General features: G+C 41.3%; 1 protein-coding gene across 1 annotated transcript in view; it reads right to left on the minus strand.

The window, feature by feature from the left end:
- The window catches only part of adamts2 (ADAM metallopeptidase with thrombospondin type 1 motif, 2), a 127,467-nt gene that overhangs the window by 32,875 nt on the left and 82,063 nt on the right, over positions 1–12,529 (minus strand). The window contains exon 4 of the mRNA XM_037977271.1: positions 893–1,098. Within this exon, the coding sequence (XP_037833199.1) occupies positions 893–1,098 (206 nt within the window). The remainder of the gene's footprint in view (positions 1–892; positions 1,099–12,529) is intronic.

A 12,529-nucleotide genomic window follows, 5' to 3' on the forward strand; every position in this document is an offset into this window, starting at 1 on the left:
GGGGGGGGGGAGAGGCAGGGAGCACAGCGGCTCTTGTTCTTTCTCAAGCGCTGAACTGAGACAAAGAGGTGTGGTAGGATTTGCTGCTCTGTGCTTGTACCTGCTTAACAGTTGGAGGTTGGTTCCTTGCGCAGTGGGTTGCAATACGAGTAAAAGCAAACAGTGGCGCGCTCCAGCACACACACACATGAACGCACACACACAAGAATGCACACAAACACCACTCTCACCACAGGTTTAATTTACAAAGATTAAAGTATGCAGTGTGGCACGTCAACACACAAGCTCACGCACAAACACACACACACACACATTTGTAACAACACCTGGGAGCGTATAAGTGCTAAGTGTTGTTGTGGCCCGGAGCACACTACCTGCTGTTTCTGCATCTTTCTTTCTGTCTCACACACACACACACACACACACACAATGAATGATGACATGACACAAAGCCTGATGAAACGGTATGTAGGAGCTCCCTTCAGCGCACACAGCACACCTTACACACACACACACACGCCCACGCACACACACATCTACACAAATGAAATCTCATCATATTCAGATAGAGAAGAAAGGATTACCTGTGGCTGATTGCAGGTAATCCTTTCACATGTAGGAGGGGAATTGAATCCTTTCTCAGTGTGTGTGTGTGTGTGTGTGTGTGTGTGTGTGTGTGTGTGAGTGTGTGTTACTCTCCTTCTTTGACCTCTCTTTGACTTTCTATTTAACTCAAATGGAAGAAAATTCTCATCTGATCACTTCTTTTTAAGCAGCACAACAAGTGTAAGTTTTATAAATGTGGAAAAATTCATACAAATTCATGAAAAGCTGAACTAAACAGGCATGCGCCCTTTTTCCCCGAGGATCTGTGTTCACACCGGGCACTTACGATGTTCATGAGTGTGAGCAGGTACTTCTGAACGTCCTCCTTCCCGTGAAACTGGACCACGGAGTCGTCGACGCCCAGGAGCACCTCGATGTTGTATGCTCTCTCTAGACTCTGTCGGCGCACTCGTCCAGCCCGTGTGTTGTTGATGCTCTGCTGCACCCCTCGGTACAGAGACTCCAGGTCCATCAGACCACCTAAATCTGCACCTGCAGACAGGAAGCACACATTGTTTTAGTGAACACATCAGGGTTGCGCAACATTGGACTGTGGCTGATATGTATCTCAACACACAGCCAATATTCCCTTACAATACAAATACATCAGCACCAAAAAACCAACATGATACAATACGGTTCAGCCCTTAATCATCATAATTTGATGCAAATTTTGACTCCGACTGAACTCTTACTGGCATGCTGCTGTAAACAAACATCGTTCTTACAGATGTAATAACTACAGCTGCAACAGGAAAACTGTTTAGCTGTGGAGACAATCTGAGAACAGATGGACTAAAAGAAAAGAAAATTATTTAAAAATACCTTGTGGTAAATCAAAAGAACTCGCTTACAACTGCACATTGGTTGGTCCTTTTAATTCCACGCTGTTTTCAACCTACAGCCACTACTTTGATTAGTTGCTCCACATGATCAATGTGAATCAACATTTTCAGAGTAGTTTACAGAAGTTTCTATTGGTGCTAGGCCTACTGCAGTTTTCCTCCTGAACAGTGGGTGTCGCTACTGAGAAAATAATACCACAACACAGTAAGAATGGCACCAGCAGAAAAGTGATGTTTTTTATATTAATTTATTTATTTCCTTTATTTTTAGCAGGAGAAACAAAAAAACCTAACTGGAAATAAAAATCCTTTTTGCAGGAGTGAAATGGTCAAAACTTTCTTGTATCACAATAATACAAGAAAGTTTTGACCATTCCACTCCTGCTAAGTTCCATTTGCACTAAGAAGTCAGAAGTTCAGAGATCCAAGTGGAAAAATCAACTCGAGCGCCCCAAAAAGATGAAATTCCGACCCAGGAAATTGGAGACTCCTGACCCTCCCCGTCCTCAAAATCCAATGTGGCTGAAAAGCTGTGGTAGCTGCTGGACTAAACTTTGTATTTTCACTTATGCTGGTTTGTCTGAACAGACTTCAGCTAATAATGAAATGGATCAGATTTTACCAGTGCAAATATGCAAAAACAGATGCATCGTAATTTCTCATCCCTTCATGTTTGCTCAAACCCTGTAGTTGCATTGACGACACTTGTGTCTATAAACTGGTACAAATACAAATGTTAGTTATTACTACTGCATGTTGTATGGTGATCCTGAAGGCTAGTAAGCAGTGTCCTTCTTTATAAGACAGCCTCAATGGAACTGAGATCTTAAATTCGATGCCTTCGCAACCGTGTGTCGCCAAAATCTAACAGACTGAATTACATGAAGTCATTCAGTCCTTTTTAGTGTGGTTTCAACTTTCCAGAACTTACAATGCAGCTTTAAATCTGATCTCCAGCCATTTCCACATCTGTTCGCATCTTCGTGTGACCAAAACATCTGTAATGGTGACGAGGCAAACAAAGACCCTAACCACCCTCACAAGGGAGGGGAGTGAGAGTAATCTACATGTGAGTTGAGCTTGCATGAACGGAGCGCCTCACTGCAGTTGTAACCCTCCCGCAGCCTTTCTGGTCAAATGGACCCAAAGATACAAGGGCTTCTCTTCCTGTTTTCAGTTACGAGGGCTTCAGGAGGGTTAACAGCTTGGAATTTCTGCACTTTTCATTTGCACTTGAGGAAGTTCCTCCGATGAGAGGTGAGTAACAATGATAATAATAATGGCTGGAACATTCATGTTCTGTACACGCCACATTTACATGTTGATTTCTGAGTCTGTCTCCTGTTTAATTTCCAAAACACCAGTTGACAGAATCGAGCATGTGTGTCCTTTGTAACCATTGGTAACGGTGCGGCCATCCTTCACAGATCCTCTCCTAATCAACCAAATATTTCTACTCCCGTCTGAATAAAAGGAACAGATGGTGCTTGCTAAACACATGGATTAAGACAGCTCCTTCACACAGGGGCTGCACGCTCTGCTCTTTCCTTGGCTTGCTGTATACTTAAAACATGCAAATTATACACAAAACTGGCTATCAGATTAGTTCTCTTAAATGCACAACTCTTACAGAAGTGACTGCTTATTAAACTTAAAACCCAAATCATTGTTTATTTTCACCCACTGTCATGAAAGGCAGGCGATCTGTGTGCTTTGTTTGTTTGTATGTCTATTAGCAAAATATCTTGTGAATCGCTGGACAGATTTTAATGAAACATCCAGAAAGTAATCACTGGGTGTGCATCTACATCTGAGTACCTTTTGGAGTCAACCCATTTCAAGATGGTTGCCACAGTCAGCTGAATGTAGGAAACTCCAAAATGGCCATAACTTTGCAAATGTTAGCGATACTGAGCTAAGATTTGGGATGGAAGTAGCTAAGACTCCTCTCTAACACATACTCTGAGCACTAACAGACTTTGTGAGACCTTTGTTTAAAACTTTGGCATCAAATATTGGCGCCAACACTGTCTGTTAGCAAAATATCTCATGAAACACAGGAAAGACTTTAATGAAACTCTCAGAAAGTAATTAATCATTGGATATACATCTACAACTGATTAACTTTTGGAGTTACCCCAATTCAAGATAACTGTCACAACTCATCAGCTTTAGCAAACACAGAAATAGTTATAAACCTGTAAATTTTACAGATATTAAGCTAAAAATCTGGCGTAATAGTAGTAAAGAGTCACCCCCATGACATACTTCAAGCACTAACAGATGGAACAAGATCTTTGTTTAAAACTCTGGCATGAAAGGTGGCGAGCAATATGCGTTCCTTCAAGGAATGCCAGGCCTTTAATTACTCAAGCTCTGAGCAGCTAGTCTAAACATGGATCTTCCTACATGTCAAATGAGATACCAAGCTAAAGGTACAGAGTACAAATGATCCTGTCTTCAGAGCCAAGGTCATCCATCCCTAATGTGCTTTCGCTCCACGATCATGTGAAGTCATGCAGTCTCAAACATGTGCTCCCAGTGAATTCAAACACAGCTCCGTCCTCGCTGACTTCAAGGCTTCCCACACCCAGAGATCACACAGTAACACAGCTCGAGCACAGGGTGCTATGTCAGTGTGTTAGCAGGTGTTAGTGTGTGAGCGCTCTGTGAACAAACATTTCCGACCGGGCTATAAATCACTGTTCCAACGGGGGCTTTAATTTAGTCGAAGCTAGGGGTGCAGGGCCGACCAACTGTGTTGCTGTCCACCGCTGAGCTTTATTTGGAGGCGCTGGCACTCTGAGTCAATCCGACGTGTGGCATGGCGGGACATTCGGAGCGCCTCGGTTTTGACACCTTTAGTTGGAGCAAGTGTCAAAAGGAGCAAAATGAGCGAGATGCCGGAGAGGACGAGGAAGAAGAGGGGGAGAGAAAGACAGACAGATCTGCCACCTTGCCTCCCAATCAGCGAGGGGCATCCTGCTTCTTTCCCGCTCCCGCTTATGCAACGTTTCCAAGACAACGGGCTCATGGGTAAAACAACAAACACGTGGTTAACATTGGCTCCTGAGTTGCAAGCAGAATTAATGTGAAAGTCTGACTATTATCCCGTATCTGCCCACATTCCAGCAAGTGGAAAAAAAAAAAAAAAAAAAGAAAATACCAGCAGAGAAACAGAACAACAGGAGGTGGGGGGCAAAGAGAAACAATAATATACTGACACGTCGCACACAGACACAGATTGCTTCTTCTCCTTGTTAGCAGAAGAATTTGTATTTAAGGCAGTTTACTTCACAACTAAACTCCTGGCTTTTTCTAGTTCTAGCTGATGTCATAACAACCCCATCTGCTTCTAATGACAGGTCCAGATAGCTTTACCTTATGTAAACACAAAAATGTAAGATACAGACAGCAAAAAGCATTGTGTTTTTCCTTTTAACTTCTCCAAACTGATAAATGAGACAATCCAGCAACATTGCATAACGCGGGCCGCAGCTTTTATCTAATTGGAAGGATGAAGGCAGAACTGACTGGAGGCAACACAAGCAGAGCGCTGAACAAGAACCGACGAAAGCAAATGTTGAAAAGTGTTTGAGCAGGTGTAACATTTTTCCACATCCCCGTTTCACTGGTCCTCGCTTGCACTCGGCTCAGCTGTTTTTCAGGAGGCAAAAAAAATAAAAACCCAAACCCAAGCTGCGTAGGAATGAGGTGCAGGGAGAGACAGAGGGAGGTGAGAGGTAGAGTTGAAGGGTGTGATGGATGAGGGATGGAGAGGAGAAGGAGCGCAGAAGGACCTTGGGTGCTGTGAGTTCCGCTTCAGGCTCGGCGTCTCCGACAACAGAGCATCCGAGTCTGCCTGCGTGACCGGAGGTGAAGACAAATTCCACCAGCCTCCGTTACAAACCAGATATCACTGCCAGTTTATATAAAACATACGACCATACCCGTTTTAATTGAAGGATAAAAATGCACTCATATTACCTGCAGCTTTTATACCAGAGTTTCACACTAAGTTCATCTTATGTTGAGAAATTACAGAGTTGTAGTCGTTTTGGTCAAACCTTGATCTCATGTAACATCGTAAAAATTCCCACTTAGAGTATGTATTGTTTGTTAGAGATGCTCAGCTACTACCACATCCAACTTTAGCTCAATATCTGTAAATCTGATTGAGCTATAGCCATTTTTGTGTTTGCTAATGTTGATAAGCTGTAGTGGTGACTCCAAACGTTAATGAGTTGTTGATGTGTATCTGATTATTTCTTTCAGAGAGTTTAATTCTAATCAGTCCAGTGGTTCATGAGATATTTTGCTAACAGACAAACAGTGTTAACTCCAACAGTTAAAGTTTTAAGAAAAGATCTCATGCGCTACAACATGCCAAATTTTAGCTCGATATCAGTAAAACTGACTGAACTAAAGCCTTTTTTTGTGTGTTCTGTGTTGGCTGTGTCTTAATCTGGGTTAACTCCAAATGTTAATCAGCTGTAGAGGTATGATATGTCTGATAATTCCCTGAAAGTTTTAGTAAAATCCTTCCGGTGGTCCATCAGCCATTTTGCTACCAGACAGACTGAGTTGAGCCCAATTAGCTAATGGCAAAACGTTTAAACAAAGATCTTGTGAAATCAGTTAGGGGTCAGGGTAAGTGTTGGGGTCCGTCTCAGCTACTACCACACCAAATGTTATATCAAGATCTGTAAAACTAACTGAGTTGTAACCATTTTTAATGTTTTTTTCTTTTAACATTAGTTGGCTGTGGTGGCCATCTTGGATTGGGTTGTGTCCAAATGTTAATCGAGTGTAGATCCAGTGATTTCTTTCTGTAAGTTTCATTGAAATTTGTCAAGTGATTCGTGAGATATTTTGGTAACAGACACACACACAGGCACACACACACTATCATCAGCCTCTAGCTTTGGGCTGAGGATGAGAAGCATTTCTTTCTGTTTAGCGGCGTCAGTTTTAGTCTAAAATCTCCAATTTTTCTTCCTAAACTGCGCCTTTCCCACACACTCAACGTCTTCTTTCACTCCTGTCTGTTTCTCTGCACCCCCTCCCTCCCTCGCCTCCTGCCCATCACACACCGACACACCACTCTAGCTTTGCCTGGCGTTTTCATTCAGGTGGGGTACGGAGTGTGGCCTTATTAGGAGACAAAGGTTCTTTGTCTTTCAACCTTTGCGAAATGTCAAGAATGTCTGGTTGCTCGCTGAATACTGGGGCGGAGGGGATGGGCAGGGGGTGCGGGTGGGGTGTTCGAGAGCGTAACAACAGCCTAACAAGAGGAGGAGAATGGTGATGATGCATCAGGTCAAGCAACACTTTACTACTAAGCATCAACCTTTAGTTTAAGGTGGGGGTCAGGGGTGGTGCGTCACTCGGGTTTTCATTCACGACAACTTCCACCACGCTGTCTGAAATAACAACTTTTACTGTGAACTCTGGACTAAGCGAGGCTTTTTTTTTTTTATATGGTTTGTTTCTTTATACAAAGAAACATTGACAACATTATTTCTGAGGGTGAAAAATGGCTGCTGTAAACTGTAAACTTATCTATTTTAAGCAGCAAAGATTCATGATATTTCCCATCAAGGGCAGGTTGCTGTGTGCAATAGGTGTTCAGACGGTAACACATGTGTGTAGGGACCTGTTATAGATAAAATACCGCCTTTCTCTTTCACCTAACTAACGATAAAAATCGAAGGATCGTGTCTTAACCGTCAACCGCTCAGATATTGTAGCTTGCATGTGCACTTCAGAGTTTTTTCAGTTCAAATATTTTATAGGGAAAGGCTGAATGAATGAATGAGACACATAAGGTGAAGAGATTAACAAGTGATTCATAAGAAAAGACCACTTATCGTTTATAGAATCTAATTTATGAAATAAAACGATCTCACATCCACTCTTAATTAAAACAAATTCAAACAAAACTAAAGCTTAGGCAAAAACTCATTTCTTTGAATCTGTATTTCTCATTTTCAGTGTAAGAAAACAAGATTGATTTGATGAATTATTAGCAGTGTGTTACTGTGTGTCAAAAAGTGTGATTTGGGATGTTGTTGTTTTGTTTTTTTTTTAGTTAATAGGTCCAAACCCAATAGTTCAGATGTTTTGAAGTTGGGTTTTATGGAAATATGAATAACTATCATCTCACCTGTCGTGGATAACCTGAGTTTGGAGCTGACGGGTAGTATAAGTGGGGGCAAGACCAAAGTGGATTGCTGCCATCTTAAAACAACACCAATGTAAAAAAAATACGAAAGAAATTGAAGGTGGTTCATGCTAAAGCGTTTAGTTAAACCTTTAATTTAAGGTGGTAGACGTTAGCTCATCAGTCTGATCAGATTTAAACGCCACTTCTCCAGTTTGAGGTTGTTCAAAGAGCCATCTACAACAGGTAAGACATTATTGGTTTCTAACCTTTCCACAGAAACGAGATTCACTTTAGCCTTTTCATTCAGTTTTTCACAATCTCTTGCATGACTTGAAAATAACACATTCATACAAAAAAAGCTGGTTTCAACTTGCATAAATGAGTGTTTAACGCCACTAATCTACCCAAGATTATGTATCTTAAATAATAATCCTGCTATTTATTTGTTTAGCATCGGAGAAGCTTTTTTAAGAAACTCATTAGACCGTTTACAGCTGTGGTTGTGAAACAGCTGAATATATTTGACAGGCCTGTTGCTTTATTTACCTCTTCATTATATAAAAAAAAAAACAAATCATGAAATTTAATTTTAAAAACCAACTTGCAGAAATATTTTGTTCGCTAAAAACAATTCAGCTGTTTTGTATATTTGCTTCTTTTTAAATGCTGTTTCCGTAGGAGGAAAGGGCCAACTCATTAGTCATTATCTTAGCTCATAGCTGGATTTCAGGTGAAAGCACACACACACACATTTCAGTCACATAGCAGAACATTTTGTCTCCTCGGTGACAGCTTTATGAGTTGTCAAGGTGATAAGGAGCTCGGACAGTGGATTGTTAATGCTGCTGCTGCATCTGGGCAGGTAGCAACGACGCGGAATGCCGCTTTAATGAACGCTCATTATTTCCACGCCACAGTGCGACGGCTGCAAAGGCTCCTCGCTGCGGATCACATATTGAACCAGGGTCCCCATAATCACACGGTCGTTAATTATTTAGGTTGGCTATTAGCAATACAGTTTTACACGGACAGCTCCCCGAAGGCCGCAATAATTATTCATACATCAAGTACTGAACTTGGCCTGTTTATTAATAACTGCTTTAAGTTAGAGCTGTTTATTTTCAACCGGGAATTTCAATAACGCTGATTAGATGTTTTGGGAAAAAAAAAAAAAAAAAAAATGGTTGAGCTTCAGCTTTGATTTATTTATTTTTTGTCCAAATATCCACACCATCGAGGGTTTAGCTTTACATCTGTGTCCCCCTGAAGTTGAACTGGAGGACCGGTTTTCTTACTGAAACGAAGCAGCTTTTATAATCAGCAGGTGAGCTCAACGCCGACCCGCACGTCTGTGTGGAGTTCTAATGGGTCAGGAGACACGGCAACCTTTAGCTTTCCGTTCTTACATAACTGTCTGTCTTATGAGTGCACAGGGCTGCTGGCTGGGATGTGGTGCACGCCGGTCCCCACACCCACCCCCACCCGTTACCCGCTGCACCACAGTTTCATATGCCATTCCTTTCAGACCCTGAAGTGAATGCAGCATGGGGTCGTAATGCCATCAAATAAAAGTAATAATAATTAAGGGCCTAGCATTTCTTGAAGGAATGCCTACTGCCCACCACCTTTAATGCCAGAGTTTTAACTTAAGATCATCTTGTGCTGAGAAGGGTCAGAGTTTTGATCCAACCCTGTAAATGACGTTGATGCGCATTGTCGTGCAGAATCGTGAAATCTCATGAGACGTGGCTAAGGATGACTCTCAGCTACTACCACACCAAGTTTTAGCTCAATATTTGTAAAACTGGCTGAGTGATAGGCACTTTGTGTTGGCTAAGGTTGATTAGCTGTGGCGGCCATGCTTGATTGGTTTACCCGAAAACGTTAATGAGTTGTAGATGTACATTCAGTGATTATTATCTGACAGCTTCACTCCGTTCTGTCCAGTGGTTTATGAGATGTTTTGCTAAAAGTCAAACAAGGTTGATTTTAGGAGTTACTGTCAAGGTTTTAAGCAAAGATGTTAAACAACATGTGGAGCTTAGAGTATGTGTATGCTCAGCTACTACCTCACTAAATTTTAGCTTAATATCTGAGAAATTGGTGGCCATCTTGAATGGGGTAGACTCCAAAAGTTAATAGGTTATAGATGCAGATATAATGCTTACTTTCTGAGAATTTCATTAAAATTCATTGACTGCTTCATGAGAAATTTTGGTAATGCTACAGAAAAACACACTCGCACACAAAACAAGGCAACAACATTATCACCTCCACCTTTGGCAGCAGGAGAATTCAAGGAATTTGTGATCGCACACGTGGGCCCGCGCCGACTGAGAATATTCCTCACAAGCTGCATGGATGCCACTAATTACGGCAAAGATGAATAGCCCACTTAGGCACCGCAAACATATCTGAAAACGCGATAATCCAATCATCAGCACTCGCAGAGGAAATATTGCTGCAAAGATCAGTCATGTCCTCCAAGTCTTTCTCCTGGCTGTGCGGTTGGATCTGTGGAGCTCAGTGTAAACTGAAGAGCCTTAGTATTCAATAAGACAGTAAAGCCAGGCTGAGATGGGGCTTATTGCAGGTCTCACAGTCTGAAACTGGCCTGTCTGCCTGTTGTCTATATCAGTCTCAAGACATTTAGAAAGGTCTCTTATGAAATCAATGAAGAGAAAACCAATTTCTAATTATGACAGGGTGCCAAAAATAAGCACCGGTATGCAGATGATAGCATGAGGACGCGAGCAGGAGTACATCTTCATCTCCGCTCGCTGTCTTAATCTTTGTTGGCCCACAGGAAAGTGTGTACGGTTATAAATCTGTCTTACTGGAAAACAGTGTGTGCATTAAGAAGGCAGGAAAGACGGAGAGCCTGACAGTGAGGCACAACATTCAGCTTTCGGAGCAGTAATAAATCTCGGTGGAGACAGCCTCCTGCTGGCTTGAAGGGTTTGTGGCCCCCTCGCCACCTCTCTTCCCAGCGGTGACACCTCTCCTGCCACCTCGTCCTCTAACATGCATCAATAATCCTTTTGGACCCCAACTCTGTCTTCTGAGTAGCATGATTATATGAATGTAGCTTCAAAGCATGGATTTTAAAGGACTTTTGTCCTTACTTAATCACCGTATTGATAAATTGCTTGGTTTAAATGTTTACTCCTAATAAACATGTTGCTGGTAATCAAAAGGCATAGTGACTGTTTTCAGGATTATGTCTCAGAGTCACTCTAAAATCTAGAAAAATGGCATCTTCTGCAAAAAGCAGTGTGAAGACTGAGTGCTGCATGATGTTCCTAAAATTTGCAGAGGAAGCTAAAACTTAATTTTAAATGCTAAAAGAAGCAGGACACTAGCTAAAAGCTAAATGTAGCAAAATGCTAAATAAAAATTAAAGGAATCAAAATGCTATTATAAAGCTAAAAGTAGCAAAATGCTGGCTACAAGCAGACAAACATAAGCTAAAAGCAGCAAATGGATAACTAAAGGTAGCAAAGATCTTGCTAAAACTAATAAAATGCTAACTTAAAGCTAAAACAGAAAGGTAGCTGAAAGCTAAAAGAAGAAAAAAACTAGCTATGCTAAAAGTAGCAAAATAAGATACAAATAGAACAAGTACAGTGAGGTGAAGCAGATTTGTTGTTTTTTTTTTTTAAAAAAACAAGGTTTTAAAGGAACTGAAGAGATGTCTATTGATTTTTATGGGGAAAATATTTTTAAAGAAAGTTCTAGTTTGAAGTATTTAAAAATCAAACGTCATAACGCTCATCTCCTAAATGAGCTGAAGGTTTTGATGTAAACCACTGCAAATATATGCAGCAGTTTGGTTGAAAAAATGTGTGAATAAAAAGAGAAGAAAACAATGCTGATTCAGCTTTCACACTATTATGTTCTTTGATGCTTTTTGATTAATTTCACTCCATTTATCTGCCCTTCTGTACAATGAATTGCAGGTGAACGTTACAATATGCAGTCAAGGGCAGTTTTTACGCAACAAAGGACACCATGGAGTTGAAAATTATTTGAGCTGGAGGGCAAATTTTGAAAACCACAATAACTGATGTTTTTATGCACTTAGTGGCAGATCAAATCATGTTTTATCTCAATCACTATAACGCTTCACATTTGTAATGTAAGAAATATTTAAATAACCAGCTGACTGAAAGTAATATTGCCATTAATAATAAAAATAATTCATCATATTTCCTCTCAAGCCCAGATATATTCACCAGAAAGTAGCTAACGCTCACTGCCGAAATGTGGGCAATAATGTCTGTTCTGTTAGCAAAATATCGCATGAACCACTAGACAGGTTTCAATGAAACTCTCAGAAATTAATCATTAATACAACTGATTCACTTCTGGAGTCAACACAACTCAAGATGGCCACCACAGCTAAGCAACCTTCGAGACAAACAAAAAGGGCTATAACTCATCATTTATAGCTGACCATTTTATTTTGGTTTGTGAGTGAAGTCTTATGAGCCTGCTTGCTGCAGTATAGCATGTATACTCGAATCTATAGGGCGGGGGCTGAGTTTGAAGCAGAGTCATCTCCATCTGCACGTGCTCGTCTGTCACTTCTGCTGCTGTATTTCCCCTGTTTGCTCTTGCATATTCAGGACTGCTTTCAGCAGCACTGCAATGTGGTGACAAACATGTTGCTGATTAACTGTAAGATGGGCTGTGTGTTCAACGATTCTTTAGGAAGATCTCACAAATGTACGCCCCGAGATCTTTATGTAACAGGCATTACGGAATCAAACCGAAAAGTAAAAGCCAGATTTTTCCATTCTCGTTTCCGTCCTCCCTGCTCCTGCCCCCTCCCCTCAGCTGTGGCTCCAGGCAGTGGCCTGTCTTGTCCTGTCCTGGCAGGGAAGTGCTCAAAGAAAAGCCACTACCTGAG

This window comes from Kryptolebias marmoratus, linkage group LG9 (genome assembly GCF_001649575.2).
Source record: "Kryptolebias marmoratus isolate JLee-2015 linkage group LG9, ASM164957v2, whole genome shotgun sequence".
Taxonomy (NCBI): domain Eukaryota; kingdom Metazoa; phylum Chordata; class Actinopteri; order Cyprinodontiformes; family Rivulidae; genus Kryptolebias; species Kryptolebias marmoratus.